This window comes from Balearica regulorum, chromosome 1 (genome assembly GCF_011004875.1).
Source record: "Balearica regulorum gibbericeps isolate bBalReg1 chromosome 1, bBalReg1.pri, whole genome shotgun sequence".
NCBI lineage: Eukaryota > Metazoa > Chordata > Aves > Gruiformes > Gruidae > Balearica > Balearica regulorum.
Window position 1 is genome coordinate 80,332,081 of NC_046184.1, and position 20,290 is coordinate 80,352,370.

General features: G+C 44.8%; 1 protein-coding gene across 5 annotated transcripts in view; it reads right to left on the reverse strand.

Moving 5' to 3' along the window:
• The window catches only part of LOC104640762 (potassium voltage-gated channel subfamily KQT member 1), a 537,282-nt gene that overhangs the window by 17,212 nt on the left and 499,780 nt on the right, over positions 1 to 20,290 (reverse strand). For 2 of the 5 annotated variants that reach the window (XM_075761043.1, XM_075761053.1), the window contains one exon: positions 7,133 to 8,907. The exons of the other annotated variants lie outside the window; for them this stretch is intronic. In XM_075761043.1, coding sequence (XP_075617158.1) covers positions 8,758 to 8,907 — 150 coding nt within the window. In that variant the 3' untranslated portion in view covers positions 7,133 to 8,757. Of the gene's footprint in view, positions 1 to 7,132; positions 8,908 to 20,290 lie in introns of those variants that run through there. 5 annotated transcript variants of the gene reach the window in all.

Sequence of the window (20,290 nt, forward strand, 5' to 3'; positions counted from 1 at the left end):
CTAACAACAGATGTGACAACCTGAGGTACACAGCAATAAAGAAGAAAATCTGCATTTTAGCTATGCATAAGAAATGCTTGACAGGTATTTTTGAAGTGTGAATTTTCTTTCCCCTTTATGGCTGAGGTAAGTCTCAGGCAAATGCTTAGCAGGCATTGTTCTTGAAAATTATGATTCTTTGGTTAAACGAGGAACAAGCTTTGCCAGTCTGATTGGACAGATGAGCTACAGCAGCTACATTAATCACAGAGTTCAAAATCCCCTTCCCTTTAGCACTCGCCTCGAGTCGGTCCCTTCCGTGCCGCTCCGCCCACCCCAGGGGGAGATCAAATAACATCACGAAGATGAGTTAAAATTCTGTTCACAAACCCACATGTACCAAATCCAAACCCCGAGACGAACGGGTGCTCAGCCAGGAATTTAAGCAGAGACATTGTACTTTTACGGAGTCATTCGGGAGCCACTGTAAACCATAATGAGGGCTAAACACAACATAATAAGTATTTTGGCAAAACAGCTCATTGTAGGGAAGATGCTCTTTGCTGTTTTACTCTTTCGTGTCTGACAGACACTGTTTACTGTATGATGGGGAGAGCACAGGAGAGAGCACATGCACATCCCTAGCACCAATAGCATGAGTATAATCCAGAGCTCGGGGTTCTCTGGAGGTTAGGAAAGCATGTGGGAAAAAGGATAATGACCATTAAAACATACTTTTCTTTTTAGACACGTTGTTTGGACTGCTCGGAAGAGTCTGCCATTTAGAGCTCCATGAGATACAACACATCCTAAATATATTTATGAGTGCAGACCCTTCAGGGCTTGGGTTTGAAACATCATAGGGAAGAGAAAATGTTCTTGAGGTATTGTGAAAAGAGGCACCAAAAGAATCCTGCTCATTCTCTATAGCTAGTGAGCTGGGAGCGGAGTTGTGGCCCTACAGAGGTGAGAGGGACTTCCAGCACAGGCTTCTCTGGTGAGGCCAGGGCAAGGCAGGTGGATGGAAAACCTCCAGGGCCACTAAATGGACCCACTTCTGAAATGGACAGCTGTGGCTGGAGAGTCTTTTCTCACTTTTTACTTTCTAGAGATGGAGATGGTGTTCCAGCTGAGGCAGACTTCTGATCTGTGACCCGTATCAGCTGTTTTGGGGGCACAGTAACCTTTTCTCAGGAATGAAAGCCCCCAGCTGATGAAAGTTGAACTTTTTATCTCCCTCACTGCTGCAGCGTTATCATATGCAGCACTTTAATCCCACACATCACTTCAGAAATATCGTCTTAAAGATCTGGGAATACATTTTGAGATAAGATTGGTTCATGATAATATTACTGACTGTGTAATTATGGAAATGAGAAAATAATCCCCTCAGGCTTTGTTGTAATGACTTCTGAGCATCTTGCATCATCATAGGCAGACAGCAGGCTTCAGGATGCCATGCATTATTGAAAGGAATGTGGAAAATCTTGTTTAGGTAGGTGTCAATGTCTCTAGTAAGGGAGGACGACATGTATCTTCACAGTGAAATTGGATCAGGTAGAAAAACATGTGATCTTTTTGAAAATAAATAGCTAATCTTTACTTGATCTCCTGTACTCTTCTTTTTATGCATTGGTAAACTGCATTCCTGACAGCCACCCCTGCTGATACTGTGGCCTTGAGAGACCTTGGCTGCCTGGTCTATGGCTCTGCTCTGAACAAAAGACAGTGTGGGACCATTGCAGACCTAGTCCCATAATATCCCAGTTCAGATAACTTTATTGGACCGTGTTAATTCATGGTATTATTACTATTTTACTGACGCGAGAAAAGTTGCTGTAGGAATGAGCTTGCTGTATGTACTCTTTGGTCAGCAGCTGGGTGTCTGATCTGTGTGCTGGACTCCCATCATGGAGAAATTAATAGGATGAACATCAGTGCACTAATGTTAGTAGAAATGGAGATGAGAAGACACAAATGGACTTCCCTGAGAATACTTTCTGTATTTTTGCCTTGTGTTAGAACCACCGCTGAGAGGGAACACTTGATATCACACCCATTTTTACAAAGAGTAATAAGGAGGACCCTGGGAACTGCTGACCAGTCAGCCTCACCTTAGTGCTCAGTAAGGTCATGGAACAGATCCTCCTGGAACTTATATGGAAGCATATGGAAGACAAGGAGGTGATTAGAGACAGCCAACATGGCTTCACCAAGGGCAAATTATGCCTGACTAATCTAGTGGTCTAATCTAGAACGGAGTGACTGCATCAGTTGGGGAAGAGCAAGTCAAGCCATCTACCTGGACTTCTGTAATGCCTTTGATAGGCTCCCTGATAGCATTCTTACATCTAAATTGGAGAGATATGGATAGAATATTAGATTGGATAAGGAATAGGCTGGATGGTTGCATCCAAAGAGTTTCAGTTAACAGTTTCATGATGAAATGGAAACCAGTGATGAGTGATGTCCCTCAGGGGTCTGTACTGGCACCAATACTATTTGACATCTTCATTAATGACATAGATAGTGGGATAGAGTGCACCCTTACCAAGTTTGCAGATGACACCAGGCTGAGTGGTGCTTGAGGGAAGAGATGCCATCCAGAGGGACCTTGACAGGCTGGAGAGGTGGGCTCATGTGAACATCATGAAGTTCAATACGGCCAAGTGCAAGGTCCTGCACCTGGGTCTGAGCAATCTCCAACATGAGTACAGACTGGGTGATGAATTGATTGATAGCAGCCCTGTGGAGAAGGACTTGAGCCTACCACAAGGATGTCATGAGGTTATGCAGGGAGAAAATTAGAAGGACCAAAGCCCAACTAGAACTTAATCTGGCTACTGCTGTAAAAGACAATAAAAATATTTCTATAATTACATTAGCAACAAAAGGAGGGCTAAGGACAATCTCCATCCTTTATTTGATGTGGGGGGAAACATAGCGATGAAGGATGAGGAAAAGGCTGAGGTACATAATGCCACCTTTGCCTTAGTCTTTAATGGTAAGACCAGTTGTTCTCTGGGTACCCAGCCCCTTGAGCTGGAAGACAGGGATGGGGAGCAGAATGAAGCCCCATAATCCAAGGGGAAATGGTTAGCAAGCTGCTACACCACTTAGATACATGGAAGTCTATGGGGTCAGATGGGCTCCACCCAAGGATACCGAGAGAGCTGACGGAGGTGCTCACCAAGTCACTTTGAACCATTTATCAGCAGTCCTGGCTAACTGGGGAGGTGCCAGTTGACTGGAGGGTAGCACGTGTGACTAAAAGGGCTGGAAGGAGAATTGAGGGAACTACAGGCCTGTCAGTCTGACACTGGTGCTGAGGAAGGTCATGGGCAGATCATCTTGAGTGTCATCATGTGGCACATACAGGACAACCAGGGGATCAGGCCCAGCCAGCATGGGTTCATGAAAGGCAGGTCCTGCTTGACTAACCTGATCTCCTTCTATGACAAGGTGACCTGCTCAGCGGATGAGGAAAAGGCTGTGGATGTTGTTTACCTGGATTTTAGTAAAGCCTTTGACACTGTTTCCTACAGCATTCTCCTGGAGAAACTGTCTGCTGATAGCTTGGATATGCATACTCTTTGTTGAGTAAAAAACTGGCTGGATGGCCAGGCCCAAAGGCTTGTGGTGAGTGGAGTTAAATCCAGTTGGCAGCTGGTCACAAGTGGTGTTCCCCAGGGCTTAGTATTGGGGCCAGTTCTGTTTCATATCTTTATCAATGATCGCGACAAGGGGATCGAGTGCACCCTCAGTAAGTTTGCAGACAACACCAAGTTGTGCAGGAGTGTTGATCTGCTTGAGGGTAGGAAGGCTCTGCAGAGGGATCTGGACAGGCTAGATCAATAGGATGAGGCCAACTGTGTGAGGTTCAACAAGGCCAAGTGCTGGGTCCTGCACTTGGGTCACAACAGCCCCATGCAACGCCGCAAGCTTGGGGAAGAGTGGCTGGAAAGCTGCCCGGAGGAAAAGGACCTGGGGGTGTTGGTCGACAGTTGGCTGAATATGAGCCAGCAGTGTGCCCAGGTGGCCAAGAAGGCCAACAGCATCCTGACTTGTATCAGAAACAGTGTGGCCAGCAGGACTAGGGAAGTGATCATCCCCCTGTACTCGGCTCTGGTGAGGGCGCACCTCAAGTACTGTGTTCAGTTTTGGGCCCCTCACTACAAGAAAGACATTGAGGTGCTGGAGTGTGTCCAAAGAAGAGCAACAATGCTGGTGAAGGGTCTAGAGCACAAGTCTTATGAGGAGCAGCTGAAGGAACTGGGGTTGTTTAGCCTGGGGAAAAGGGCATTGAGGGGAAATCTTACCGCTTTCTACAACTACCTGAAAGGAGGTTGTAGCCAGGTGGGTGTTGGTCTCTTCTCCCAAGTAACAAGTGATAGGACAAGAGGAAATGGCCTCAGCTTGCACGGGGGGAAGTTTAGATTGGATATTAGGAAAAATTTCTTCACCAAAAAGGGTTGTCTATCATTGGAACAGGCTGCCCAGGGAAGTGGTGGAGTCACCATCCCTGGAGGTATTTAAAAGAGATGTAGATGTGGTGCTTAGGGACATGTTTTAACGGTGGACTTGGCAGTGTTATGTTAAAAGTTGGACTCGATGATCTTAAAGGTCTTTTCCAACCTAAATGATTCTATGATTCTACTGGTGGATGTAAAATTGGACACGAGCTGTCAATATGCAGTTGTGGCCCAGAAACCCAATTGTATCCTAGGTAGCATAAAAAGAAGCATGACTGGCAAGTTGAGGGAGGGGATTCTCCCCTCTACTCTGCTCTCATGAGATCCCACCTGGCGTACTGCATCTAGCTCTGGGGCCCCAGTACAAGGCAGACATGGACTAGAGCATGTCCAGAGAAGGGCCACAGAAATGGTCAGAGGGCTATGAAGAAAGTCTGAGACGGTTGGGGTTGTTCAGCCTAGAGATAAGAAGACTCTGGGGAGACCTTACTGTGGTCTTTCAATATATAAAGGGGTCTTATAAAAAAGATGGGGACAGACTTTTTACCAGCACCTGTAGTGACAGGACAAGGGACAATGGTTTTAAACTGAAAGAGGGTAGGTTTACATTGGACATAAGAAAGTTGTGGATACCCCATCACTGGAAGTGTTCAAGGTCAGGTTGGACAAGGTTTTGAGCAACCTGATCTAGTGATAGATGTCCATGCCCATGACAGGGATATTGGACTAGATGATCTTTAAAGGTCCCTTCCAACCAAAACCATTCTATGGTTCTATGATACTCACAATTTTCAGAAAGATAATGCACAGGCAGAATTCTTCATGTAAATCCACCTTTACTTTCTTCCTTTTAATGACCTCTAGAGAAGTTAGAGTTTTGGACAAGACCTCTACTGATAATCTTCCAACTGGAATTTCATACAACTACTGAAATAATGGCACACGTAGGAGTCACTCTCCTCTGCAGCTATGCTGCGTATTTATTCCCTGGAGGACTCCAGTCTGTAAGAGTAAGCTCAGGCAAGTCAGCCAATTGGATCAAGGAAGTAAACTGTGGTAGCATATAATCTTCATGAAGAATTTAATTTGTTTCCAATCACATGCAAGAATTATGACGGTTCCCTTAGAATTCTTCCAGAAGACACTTCTGGTGGTGTTTCATCCAACAAATCCATAGTGCAGTTAGCAAAGTTAGCAAAACCTGCCATGGTGCAGCCGATGGTCTTCTAATACTGTTCCTTGATGGACTAGATCATCTCATGACTTCATGGGACTTGTGATTGCAAGAAGACTCCTCAGGGTTTTGCAGTTTCCTGAAGCTCATCCCTATGCTTCTTCCCTGCTGTTTCTGTTTCATGGTTGCTACACACACAATGACCTAGATCTGATGCTGTTACTGCCTCCTTAGTGGATGGTAAGGCCTGATAAAACCACAGTGAGCAGAAGCCAGTTCTTGCCTTGGGAAATCATAGCTTGCTGATGAACGTTTGCTGATAGCACATCTTGGTAGCAGGGCACTCAAAATGCTCACAACGTGCAAATGTATTAATATGCAGTCTGTTCACTGTGCAAAAGCATCTCTGCTCAGAAGAAGGGTCAGGTAGTATTACCAGATGGTTGCATCAGTGCTACTCCTGGATACTTTTACCCCTGGGCAATCAGAAAGATTTTGCTAGACGGAAACTCTTGTCTTAGCTGTGGGTGTGGAGATTTGTAAGGCTAAGCTATGCTGCTTTTATTTTTTTACCATTAATCTCATCATATGGTGTGAAAATGGGTGTCTCCCACCCGCCTTCTTCCTTCCTCACTGCGAGTTGTTCAGGCCACACCCTTATCTCTCCATCGTGGCAATAGTGATGGTCGTGGTCACATGTTGATGGTGCTGTCTGAACATGCTCTGCCACGCTGCAGTGCTCACAGCGGCCAGCTGTGAAGTGGGTGGCTGGACAGCACCACTGGATTTTCAAACCCCTAAAGGCTCTGGCCTCACTGAAGACTTGCTGGGGAAACTTTGGCTTGTGTTTAAAAAAAAAAAGACACATGCTCATATGCATGCACACATTCTTTTTTTCTGAAGGGACCGCTGTGGGCCTCTCTATCCTTTCCTCCCACCCACTCATCCCTTCTGACACTCTCTGTTGCTGAGACCACTTGTGTTTCGTTTAACTGAATTTTCCGGGGAAGGGCATTTAGTGTGTTTTCCAGGCACTTCAGAGTAGTAGGTGTTACTGTACGTAAAGTGCCTTAACACTTCTACTGAAACTCATTAGTAAGCAAAATGCTGTTGCATTCCTCGGTCCACAATACAGTGACCATGCATATCCCTCACACAGATATCTGGAGTGTACCAGAAAGAAGTTTCACCCTGTGTTGGCCATAGGTGTCCCTGAGCCCTTCTGCTGAAAGCTGCGCTGCTCGTCTTCTGAACCTCTGTGGCAAAGGAGTCTCCAGGGAGAATTTTTTAGCTGTGGCTGATGAAGCGGTGCCTTACCTTTGATCTCCAGTTGCCCGTTTAGCTCTGAGTGGCCAGTCGGTGAGGTTATATAAAGGACCATTGCAGAAGCTCATGACCCTGACTGAAAGCCAGGAGCAACTCAATGCTCTGACAATGATTATTTACCATTTTCCCATGTTACATGCTGTATTTGGTCGTGTTCAGTAACTCTGTAGTAATCAGACAAGATGGAACAGCGGCTTGTCAGCTGATTTAATTAAAACCACGTTGCTTTTTTTTTTTTATTGCCTCTCACACATCATTAATATTCTGTCTAAGACGCGCCTGCAATCTAAAGATCGGAATCAGTCTCATTGTGCTCTTTCCAAGCTTGAATTCCCAGACACACAAACCTGGGAAAGAGTTTTAAAGGGACAGGTAATAGTTAGAAGCTAATTTGATTACATTGAAATGGACCAGTCATTGGTCCAAACAAATGCTTATTAAGGGACTAGTCTTTCAGGTTGCTTTTAAATGCAATGCAGGCTTTGCTTCCATGGATATGAGTGGGAATAGAATATATTTAGGATTTCCCAGGAATCACGTCTTTGCTCTGCAGACTTCTGCTCATTCAAATGGTTGGTTATGCAAATATATTAAAAAGACTTGACTAAATAACACTGCACCATTTTTAGCTGGGTTTATTATTTACATATTTAGCAGCAGTGTTGTATCGTCCCTTTTCTGGAGTGCCAGGTAAGATCCATTTCACAGTGACAGTGTATCAGACAGCATATACACTCGATTTACAACCAGATTACAATGAAGAAAAAAAATCTAGCGTTTAAAATTATATACAGCAGTTTATTTAAACAGCGATTAACTTTCATCAACAGTATGTGCATTTTTGTTTTCTTTAAGAAACGCTGCCGTTCTGAATCACAGCTGCAGCCCTCCTGCAGCACCCTGTTACTCAGTGACTTGAACTGAGCTTTACAGATACTTCACAGCCAATTACATACAGGTTTCTTATGTTAAAATTAAGGCAACTGGAGTCAACAACCACTGCTGAATGAAGGTAAAAGCTTGAGAACATTTTGCATAACAGTCATCAGCGTAGCTGATAGCTATTACAGTGTTCTTGTGCAGTAAGCCTACGCAGATACTATCTCCCTTGCCTGTCTGTTCCAACATGCATCTCATCTCATTTGCAACCCTTTGCTTTAATTAGCTGAAGTCTTTGCTTCAGTCTTTCATATGTCAACCAGCCTGTGTACACTTCCATATTTTTAATCAGTAGCCTGTTGTCTTTACTTTGTCATTCGCACTAGCATATAAATCTGCCCTTCTTATGATCCTCACTGCTTGGTAGAAGTCAAAACATGCTGTTTAATTTTCCTGTTCACTGATTTCAATTTGTTTCATGTTCAAATGCTGGCTCTTTTCCCCCTTTTGGGCATGCTGTGAGCATTAAACTTAGTGATTAAATGCCAAAACCCCAGTTCTTTTCCCCTTCTGTGCCCATGAATGGGTCGTCCTTACCCTCGCTCGGATGCTTACCTCAACAGCGTGCCCTGTGCGTGCGGTCAGCCTAAATGGGGCTGGCTGCATGGGAGCGCCATAGGCTGACAGAGGTTGGCTAGCGATGGCTAATAAAACAGGTGCAAAACTTATGTGCTCTCCTAGGGTCGTGACTGGCTTCTTGCTGCTTCTTCTTGGGTTTTTTGGTTTTTTTTTTTACTTTTTTTATTTAATCTACTGCGGCAGAATATTTCATTTCACCCACAACACAGCCGAATCCTGAGACACCAGGACTTAAAAATAACTGGATGTAAAAGAATGAGAGGGTGGCATGTGGCTGTCCTCTGGCTTTCAAATTTTCCGGTTCACTGGGGGGGAATCCGAGGTTGTCTGTGGCAGTCTGACAGGTGGGGTGGCTGACCCTGACATCTGTGCCTGATCCCCAAACTGAGCCTGGAGCGTGTTCAGGATGTCATCTAGCTTCTGGTCCATCTGCATGACCTGTTAAGGAATCAGAAAGCAGACGAGCTGTCAAATGGTTGCACGTGCTTCTGGTGAGAGGTATTCCCTGGCCAAAAGCTCTGGGAGGATAAAGGCTGACAGGGAGCATTGGCATCTGAGAACCACCACCTCCTCCGAGTTTTGTCTCGCCTGTTGCTCTGGAAAGATCGAATGACAGTATGAAGTGACAGGGAAGGATGTAAAGCCATGTGAAGTGGCAGCAGAAGGACAGGCCGTTGGTGGCCAGAGGACTTGATCGATTGAGTCAGCCGTTTTGTCTCTCAGCCTTTTCCCAGGCTTGCCAACCTCTCTCGGTGATGATGCATCCTGCAAACATCTGCCCTGAAACTCTCTTTTGCTCTTCGGTTTATCATGAATGTTTTTTCCCACTACCTCTCCCAGTCCTTCACCACCCTTAGTTGCAGGACATCGTGCTTTCCATTACTGTCTTGGGAAACGAAACAGCTCCCCTCCCTTCAAACTGTAAATAGATGCCTCTGTGATACACGGTACAGTCAGAGATCTTACCAGATACGGTGTTTATTCCCATACATTGTTAGGAGGGTAGCCTACTAAAAACCATATAATAATACCAATGACTTCATTAAAAAAGAGAAGAACCGTTCTATAGGAAGCTTGTCGTGCTAATCCCTCCTCTCATTTCTTTGCTTTCCAGCTGAAATTTCTCAGGCATAGTCAGTCCCTAGGCAAAGGAGTCTTTTCTAGTTAGTCTTATTTTTCAGCAGGGAAAGGCAAATCTGGATTTTTAAAGGGACCCTGCTCTCATACTTCCTACCGCTTTTTTTAAATTCTGGCCTTTTCTAGGAGCACTGAGCAGGCATTATCCCACTGTGCTGGTAGGGCTTGCCTTCACTGCAAAGAGCATCCTGCTCACCTTAGCATCAGCCAGTGGGACAGGCTGGGGACTGTGAACTGCTCTAGTTTGCTCTAAAGGCAAAACTGTGGCCAGCATCATATAAGCAACTGGGATCACTTCTAATGATGCTTGAATACAGTGCAGCTTTGTGTAATAGATGAGCCCAAGAAAAATGAGCATTTTGAAGAACATTGGATGGTTCACTTTACAGTTATCTGCGGTGAAACTCTGAGCCTCTGAAAACTGTGATCTGTCCCAGTGGGTCTAATAAACTTTGATAGCAAACCTTTTAAAGTGATATCAGATCTAAAATGAGCTTTCATTAAAAAGGGAGACAGAGAGAATGAGAGAGAGAAGGATTCCAGCCTTCTTCTGTGCAAAGATAACTTTGGAAACAGGCGTTGGCAGCATGAAGTGAAAGTTTAGCAGGCTGAGATTGCTTTAAAAACCAAGGCAAAGAAAATCACCTTATCCACTTTCCCCTCCTCTGCCTTTTCTCACTCCGAGTGTCGGCTCCCCTGGGGGGCCCCTCAAACCTCGAGGTACCAGGAGCTTATTCAAGTTATATCACTTTGGCAACCACTATTGTCTCCTATATACAACCTGCTGAGGGGAGTGGAGTATCTCTCCCACCTCATGGAGGGAGAGATGTGCTTGTCTCTCATTTCTACTTTCATGACTACTGTCTTCTAGTAGCAAAGCCCCTCTCCTTGTCTCTGCTTTGGTGTGAGAGGGTTTATCTGAGGCATATTTTCAAGCAGCATGGAGGGAGTATTTAGGGTATGAGTTGGATAGCATAGCTCTTCACCAGGATTTCTGCCACGTGCTCTCAGGTGCGCGGCTGGCACTGCTTGAGCAGTGACCAGGGCAGGCAGGGCAAGGTGTGTGGGCACAGGGGGATGGGGGCTGCTCACTGCAGCACCCCTGGGTGCCAAGCCTGGCTCAGGATGAGTCACAGTCCTACAGGAACTCGAGTAGATATTGATGCTCTTCAGTTGAGGGGAAGGGACTTCAGCAGAGGCTGTGTCTGCCAGCCTGACCCCATGCCACCAGCAGCATCTCTGCCTTTTCCTGTATCTAGGGAGCTGCTAGGAGAGAGTGGTCAATGCTGCTGTGGCAGGTCTCTCTCTCTGGTGTGGTCACCAACAGAAGCACCGACAGCGCTCTCATCTCGGGCACAACAGCGACATACTCTGCTCAGCACTGACTCGGTTGGAAGTCTGGAAGTCACCAGTGGTTTAAGGGTTAAGCAGCATGGAATTAATTTAAAAACCACAGCCTTTATTTTCTCCTCCATTCTTGAAAAGCCTGTTTGGCTGATGCTGGTAATGACTCAACATAATCTTTCTTAAGCAGAAATGTTGTGCAGAGCAGAAACTAAAGCTGAACTAATACATTACAGTAGAGCAAAAAGAGGTGTAGGCAGGGAAATGGGATCAGGCAGATGAAAGATCTTTTGGGGCTTTCTTTTGTGAGGCTTTGTTGATTTTGATCTGTACGTTTGATCTTAGATAAGCTATGCCTGCATATTCCATATCATTTAAACTTGCTGTATTACTCTGTATTTTGCCAACTCAGTGAAAGAATGTGATGGGGAATAATTTTATGCACTTTTCTTTCCAGGAGAGGAGGAGGGTGGAGCATGTAAATATTCATTTGTAGGGAGGGAAATTCATACATAAGAGAGTAGATTACACTACACTTCTGTCACACCTTCCACACAAGGATCTGCAAATATTTCCTGAACATTGACCAACGAAGATGCTTAGTTCTCTTGTGTCAACCGTATACATGGGAGGGTTTTAATGGTAATTTTTGAGATTAGAAGCAGGACCCTGCAAAATTAAGCAGCCCATAAGATGTGGTCAGCAGCAGATCTCTTCTAATCCTGAGCTTTGTATTTTATACACAGGATCAAGCCACCACTTTCTAGCTTCAGATGCTCTAAAATATGCCTTACTTTGAACGTGCAACTAGGCTGGTAAAACTTTAGTCAGAAAGACAAATTCTGAAGTACCTTGTTGAATCAGAGCCTATTAAAAAAGGGTCAGATTTGGAGGCTGGTTAACTGTGATTAAGGAGTGACAAAAGGAGAGCTGTGGACACTTCAAGGTCAGTAGAATGACTTGCAAGGGTTAGAAGACTTTTCACATGGGTGAAGGCTTTTCACAACAGAGTCCTGGGTTTAGGTTTCTAGCAGCTATTACTTTCCCCAAGCCCAAACGGAACGAGGTGCCGGGTTTGAGTAACACGTCCGAGCAAGTGCGTGGGCAAAGGGTTAAATTGTGCAACATGTTTTTCGGCTGAGTAAAGTGAGAAGCCATCCGGGGCTGGCCGCGGAGTTTCCAGAGAGATGTGATATGCCCCTCGCAGGCTCGGTGGAGACAGGTGAGTTTGGCAGCTGTCCACGGGCAAATGGCAACAAAACTTCTGTTCTCCCACATCACAAAAGTGCTCCAGAGATGATCTATAAAGTTGTTAAAATGCTTTTATATCCTTTCAACTGCCCTGTAGAAAGGAGACTTGCAAAAGCAGTTTAAAATATTACGCTGTTGTTATTGGGGCTATGAGGTGAGCTGAAGGAGTGTTGAAATGTATATTCATTTTAACATCCCTCCGTGAAAGGGGGCTGGACTCCATGGTGACACGCAGGGCTGGTAGACAAAGAAAATGTCTTGCAACCAGCCCCAGTGAGTCACAGCAAGCCATGAAGGGGAACTGGGTCAGTCAACCTGTGGGACTCAGGGTGTCCCTGCCCTTCACCTTGAGCGCCAGGTTGGCTTTCAGTACCTATGTGCTATTTGAGGTTGCTTTTAAACCTCTGTTTGTGAAAGCTGGTGTCTCAACCCTTCATCTAAATATCTCATATTGCCTTGGTGGGCTCCTGCTGCAGAAATGCCTTGTGCAGAAGGAGACCCTAGGATTGGTAGCAGCATGGAGGAGGAGGGCTGGATCGTGATGGGGATGTGCCACATGCTGCACAGATTCTTAACTCCCCTGAGAGCTTTTTTCCTGACATGCTTTGCACATGCACACCATAAACAAAATGCATGTGTGGAAAACTCAGTTGGACTAGCCACATGGTCTCCCCCAAATCCTCTCACTTTAAGCCAGAAAAATCCCTTCCCCCAGGTTGTGCCTATCTTTTTAATATGATTTCTGGAGGCTGTGAAAGCCAGTATCAATTATGTGCACAACACACTGACTTGAACTATTTCCAGAGGGGTAGCAGAAGGGGAAGATGGTCTGCTGGAGCACTGAAGTAAATTTGTAAACCCACAAACACGCTCATATGTTGCTAAGTAGGTGGAGCTTTGCATCAAAAGCTAAACCCCATAAATCAAATAAAGTTGCTGTCACCTCTTTAAGGCTCTGCTCTCTCCCTGCCCATAGCAGTCCTACACCAGCTGATCAAAATGGCCGGGCTGTACAGCCTTTGTGCAGTTGTCTGCAACATGTCTGGGCTGCTGGTACCGGGGATGCAGTGTGAAATGGAGGAGGAAGAGAAGACAGCCCAATTTGTTTTACCAATCAAAATGCCATGGAACAACAGCAAGTTCTGCTTTTGGTTAAGCTGGATTGGCTTTGGCTTCCTGTTTGCCTCACTCATGTGCGGAAAACTATGAAGCTGTGCCCACAGAACAGCCCAAGGTGTTGTGACAAGGGTGGAGGACTGGAATTAACTAATTAACTGCATTGTTAAACCCCATCCCCTGCTATCAGAGCCATTGTACGATGGGTGCTTTGGTTCTGGAAGCCGCACAAGACATTCAGGCTTCCTGTCCCCAACATGCAGCGCTCTTACGTCAAATTGCAAACCTAAGCATGGACAACCAAGAGCCACCAAAGCACAGCATGCCACAGGAGGGAGCAAGGGCATTCCCAGAGTCTCTGCAAGGTGTTATATGTTATTTTCCAGCTGCCACTGCAAAGTGGACCACATCTGGGGCCAGAGCTGCCGTGGCCAGCTGCCCCAGTGCATGCAAACACAACATCCCAGCCCAGAGCTTCCAAACCACCACAGCCCCCAGCTCGGCCCACTGAACACCCCTTCTCCAGCAGCAGCCCACCTGTGGGCTCACAGGCTTACACCATCACCTAGACATCTCCCCCCCAAGACCCCACCATTTCCTCTGTTTCCAGCCTTCGCTGCAGCTCCTGGCTCCCAAGGTAGCTAAAATGAAGCAGGATCCACTCACTGCATCTCTGCATGGAAAAGAGTTGTCCAATGGGTAGGATTTATTTTGTATGGAGAGAAAAGTGTATGTGAACCTTTGTCTGCCATAAGCTATTGTACCTGCGTGTACTTACCTCTAGTACATGCAGGTAGAATATTCTTCTAATATTCCCAGCTTGTTATCTGTGATAGGTCACCTAAGGTCTAGTTCGTAGGAGAAAATGGTATTAATTTAGTAAAATCAGATGTGTTTAGTTGAACTAGTGCAATCTTTTTTATAGATTCTTCCATTTCTGACTTGTGTAACATATTGATTTAGCTTAAGCTCATTATCCAGAAATTCGTGCCATTTTCTCATGTTGACCAGGTCTGTCACACGATTTTTCTTCTCATACCAGATGGTGGACTGATTTGATTAGATCCTGTAAAGCCTATGTTTAGCTTTATACGCACATCTGGTCTTGTAGCTTCTCTCTGCCTACAGTTACACCCAATTATTCAAACATACTAATTGCCTATCATACTGTTCAAAGTCTGAATTGTTTATTTTAGGAATTGCTTTATTTTTTAGCATGTCCTTGAGTGGATTTATTGCCATCCAGAGACTGCTGATTCTGGGAAGGGAAATCTTTATACTACTGCATGCAAAATTGCCTCCCTCTCACCTTGCATGTCCCCTGTTAAAGAAATTTCACTGAGGTGAAACACTGAAGCCACTGAAGCATTTTTTTCTTCTTTTTAGCATGGCCAGACAATGTGAATGTTGATGTAGCCTGTTGGTAGCTGTGGGGAAGCAAATGGCCATGCCAGCCACAGAGACCACGACTAGCTTGGGCAGATTTCTCTTGTGCAAGGTGAGGCTGTAGTGCAGCCTCTATGAGCCTGGCCCAACAAAGTGCTTGTGGATGTGTTAGCTTGAAGCATGTGAAGACTCTTGCTGAGTTCACCAAATATTTAAGTGCTTTGCTGGGCTGGAGCCAGACTGCTCAACAGTTTGCAAGACTATACCTTTAGGACAAGCTTTTGGAGTCTCCTAAAGTACTCATGCACACATATGTACATAAATATATCTACACGACCATTTTTTAAGTCTCTGAGGAATGATAATTGGCATCTACTGTGACATTCTTCATGAAGTGACTTTTAATATTAGCAGAGAACTGGCTGCTTGTCTCTCAAAACAACAACAACAAGTGGGCTTTGATGAACAGGCTCCCGTTAACTGGCTGTTTTTGGGATGAGTTGTAACAGATTTGGAATTGGCCTCAATCCTAAAATGTTGCTGTATCCCAAAGCAAGGTTGCCAGGTGGCACGTACATGAGAAAACATCTCACTGTGGTATGTCAATGTCTCATAGCCAACTGCCAGCACTCCCTGCCCCAGCGCTGAGCCGTGCGGCTCCTCGCTTCGTTGTGCTGAGGGTGCAAATAGCACCAAAAGACCAGCCTCAAGTCAATGGGAGCTTTTGCCACTGACCTCAGAGGTCAGGTAAACAGGTACACGAGTAGAAGCTACACAAAGCGCACTTCCATGACAGCCTGTTGCTCTGGCAGACCCAATTCTCCATGAACACCAAATAATATATAAACCACCAGATTGTCTTGTTTGACTTATTCCGTGTACCCCTTAGCCGATATCGGTTGTTTATTTTCATTCCATGAAACTTATCTAGATAAGTCCACAATTTTCCAGGCCTCCCTTCCTTTATCCCAAACATCCCCACCCATTCTTAGGTCAGGTGTTACAACCTTTGGTGGCCTAGAATATAGTAATCTTTATTTTAAGTATAGCTTCGTTTGTTTTGGTTTCCATCTACCTTTCCTGTTTAAATGAAAACACAAAGGTCTATCCCTCTGCACTTTGTTCCTGGGGTATTTCCTGTTGGTACCCTTTTGGTGAGCATTATATTTTTATATTTCCTATGCCACAGTTGCACCGATGAACCTCTGCAGTAAGACCTGTGTCTGTGGTTGCTGCTTCTGGTGAAAGATGCCATTTGCTTAATCGCTAAGCAACTCTCGAGAGTTCAGCCCTGGGTTTGTAAAGCAGGCCTGGTCAGCACAAACATTATGTTAGTAGTGTTACTGCTTCGGTGAAGGTGTGATTTTTTTTAATTTTTTTTTTTTTCAAATGAGTCCTGGCTTCCTAAGCAAATGAGGTTTAGCTGATGATGTACCTGTGTCTATGTTGCCACAGCAGCTTTGGAGTAAGCTGCCCAGCTTCAGACACATTTGCCAGAGAGACAGAGTCCTCACAGATAAAAATTTGGACAGTTTTCTGGAAGTCCAGCACTTGTGCAGAAGACAGACATCCAAATTAGTGCTTTGTTGAAGGAAGGGCAGAAGAGGAAGGTGAACTGTATTATTAGACCCTGGAGAATCCACACAGGATGCCCTGACCACAGGAAAAGCTTTATTCAGCTCTTGCCCCTTATTAGCCTCAGATAATCAACCACAAAATACAGAGCCACAGGAAACCAGGCAGCGTAATTTCTACTGCTCCCAGAACTACTTGTTTGTAGCTGAAAAAAAATCCAAGCGGTGCCACTCTTTGAGTGGACACAACAGTAACTTTCCACAGCTGCCGTTATGCAGCAGCACTTGGCTGCTGGGTGTGCTGTAGCCACTGCCCGAGTTTGTCTCATTCTAGGTACATCCACGTGCACCTGTTTGCAGACGGTGCTTTGAAACGTTTGGGTTTTTCCCCCTGATTTTCCCCCAGAAGGTAAATCAGACTTTGCATGACTCTCTCTCCCCTGATTTACATACATAAATGGTTATTGTTGTTGTTGCAGGACATTTCATTCTTCACCCTCCTCCAGATCCTGCTTGGATCCCGCCTGTAATCTTGCCATCTCTCTTTGCGACATCGCTCTTCAGCCACACCCTGGATGACGCACTGACATTTCTCAGCTCATTATATTGTGCGGCTACAAGTCCTGCTGCAAAACCAGCGTGGAAAGAAACAACACACAGAAATAACAAAGCTGGTTCAGCCTCAAAGGTGGATATGCAGCTATTGTGAGTCACACCTTAATTTCACAATGAAGCAACCTTGGAATTTATGCTCCAAGATGCTGATTAATTTAATTTTTAAATCTCTAAACAATACTGGACAGAGAGAAAGAAGAAAAAGAAAATGCAGCACTGACTATTTAAATGCTGCCAAAGGAGCACAGAGAAAGAAGGGACCTTAGTCTAGATGGATGCGATAAGCTCAGCATTTTAGATGGGTGTGATGAACTCAGTATTTGCGCCCCACCTAAACTTTTGAAGAGATGGTATCAAGTCTTCTACACAGGATTGGTTTGCCTTTACTTTTGCTTTTTTTTTGAGCTCTATTAAATCTCCTCCGTGAGAACAAAATCTAACCTCACCAGTCTCTTGGCTAGAAAGGCTTCACAAGTTCCTGTTACAGGGAGGCCACTTCGGGCTGTGGTGCAGCTGGTTTGTTTCTTCTCAGCTTAGTTGCAAAGATTACTTGCTGACCTGACATCTAGCTAAGCCAAGGTCTAGTTAGCACAGCTGATGGACTGTATATGACAAGGTAACATTGATATGCCTTATCACAAGTATTGATACACAACTGCCCTCCCTCCACACTCATACACACAAGAAGTTTACTTCAAATTATCAGCCCATCTTTTCTTATAGGTTGGCAAGAAAGGCAAAGAGAGAGGGAGTGTTATTGTTGGGAGGAGCACAGGCATTATGGTGATGGCGATCTAGATAGTAAGACATGTAGGTACTAGAAAAGTTCCAGGCAGTTCTTGTAGGACTAGACCAAGACTTTATAAACCCAACCTCCAGTCGACTCCCCAGCACAGCCTTCTTGTGTTGAGGACAAGTCATTTTCTGGATGAGCCTCATCAATATTTGTTAACCACAGGGATCAAATAATCTGTCGTTTCTTATCGTTCTGACATGAAATCACATGAAATTGGGTAGGTTTGAGTCTTGGTACAAAATGGAAGATACAGACCTACAAAAGATAATAGTAATCTAAAATGTGGACTGAAATGTTTGCTATAGGAAGGAAGAAAGTTATAACGGAAAAAAGATCGGTCCCTGTTGGAAGAGGACAGGAGGAGAGAAGATAGCAGCCTTCCAGTACCTGAAGGGGGCCTACAAGAAAGCTGGAAAGGGACTGTTTACAAGGACATCCAGTGATAGGAAAAGGGGTAATGGCTTTAAACTGAAGGAGGGTAGACTTAGATTAGACATTAGGAAGAAATTCTTCACTATGAGGGTGGTGAGACACTGGCACAGGTTGCCCAGGGAGGTTGTGGATGCCCCCTCCCCGGAAGTGTTCAAGGCCAGGTTGGATGGGGCTTTGGGCAACCTGGTCTAGTGGAGGGTGTCCCTGCCCATGGCAGGGGGGTTGGAACTAGATGATCTTTGAGGTTCCTTCCAACCCAAACCACTGTATGATTCTATGAAGATGGTGGTGCTCCTTTGTGTTTCCTACTGTTGGCTCTGACGATTGCAATGGACATGGCAGAGCAACGCTGGAAGTGTGGCACAGTGGTCAAGCCAGGAAAAAAAAAATTAATCTGCAAGTAAAAGGATGATTGCCTGGAGATCAGAGGGTGTCACTGGGAGGCCACCATCTGGGCTTTCTATTTTCTATTTCCAGCTCTGCGAAAGAATTGTTATGCAATTTTAGCCAAATCCTGTAGCAAAACTAAGGTGTGTACACAGATTTGTGCTGATGTCAGGAAATCAAGCCTACAACACACCTTTCATTGTTCCAGGGGAACCAGTGCCTGGACACTTGTTTTGGTGTGACCTCTTTCAGTGAAAACCATGAAGTAAGCTTGATAGGAACTAACCCATAAGGGTCCTGGAAAGTGAAAACTATACCTTTGTACTATGTCCTGTTGAGAGAGGTGAATGAAAACTTCTGCCCTTATTTCTTCTCTGATATGCATGGGACAAGTCTCTATGTTACCTTTACGTAACGAGTTCACTGAAACTCTCACACCCTTTGAAGGATGCCACAAGCCTTGCTTAACGCATGCAACGCAATTTGAGGAAGACGCTACAGAAGTACAAAGTAGTGTTATGTATTTAAATCACGAGGATTACAAAACACCATTGTTTACTCATTAAAACACAGAAACCCAAAGCAAGTAAAATATTATCATCAGACAGTGCTGATTGAAAGCGTAGCAGTTCTTGATTCTTACTGATTCAAACATGCTTTGCTGAACCCTTTGGTTTTAGCCTGCCTGGCTTATCTGTCATTTGATGGATTTTACTAGCTTGCTTATGTATAGCAGGCCTGGTTAACAGCACTGCCACACACATATTTTAAATGAATTCTTGAAAAAGTCATGGGAAGTGGGTGGACTCTGGACTGCCTGGTCCAGTTGTGCAGCCACAGTGACCTGACGTTGAGGATGTCTGTCTGTCTGTTCAGTCATACCAAGCCACAGCATTCGGTCCGCGATCAGCAAAAGTCAGGCATAAACTGTGCAGGAAAAGCAACTGCACAGCAAGAAATGGTTCGCGACTTGAGCTGAGATTGCTCAGCACCTGGAACGGTCTAATACGTGGGGTGTGACAGCATAAATCAGTGCATAAACTGGCGATAGCTATGCTAACTGTGGATGCAGAACGTAAGAAGAGATTGTGGTGAGAATGAATTTGACTGGATTTGTCTTTTTTTCTCCTTCCCAAGCTAGAGAATTAATTGCATAATACGTTCTGTAGCTAAAGAGATGTCCATGGGGATTTAAAACACTGACTGAGGATAAGAGACTGAGTAAAGCAGATTTTCCAAATCCAGAATCTCAACAGTGGACATTTTCCATTTCTTTCATGCTTGAAAAATAACAGAGAATTTTGAAAAATCAGCATGGCTACGTCCCCAGGGGAGACTCAAATAAAGCATTAATTAAAGTAAAGAAAGGGAGGTGTCTTATTTGAACTCTGCTGAGCTAGATGGATTACCTATGAAAGCTGGCATTGACAGGACAGCTGTATGAAGAAGCCTGTGGCAGAAGTACCGGTGTCTTATACAAACAACAGGAGACAGGGCAGGAGACGCAAAGCCATAATTGCCAGATAGATTTCTTCCTCATGAGGCATATGCAAAGTCAGCAGAAACCTGCTTCAGTTTTCTGTTGCAAGGCACTGTACTGTTAATTAAGGAAAAAAAAAAAAAGTCGGTTATACCTACTATCACTCTTACAGCTCTTCAGCCTTATACTGCAGGGAATACTGCTGGGGAGAAGAATATTATAGATCTTGCTCAGAGAAACAATCATTTTTCTCTTGCACATCTCTTCTTTTTCATATATGATTGCAGAGAAAAAGCACAGCAA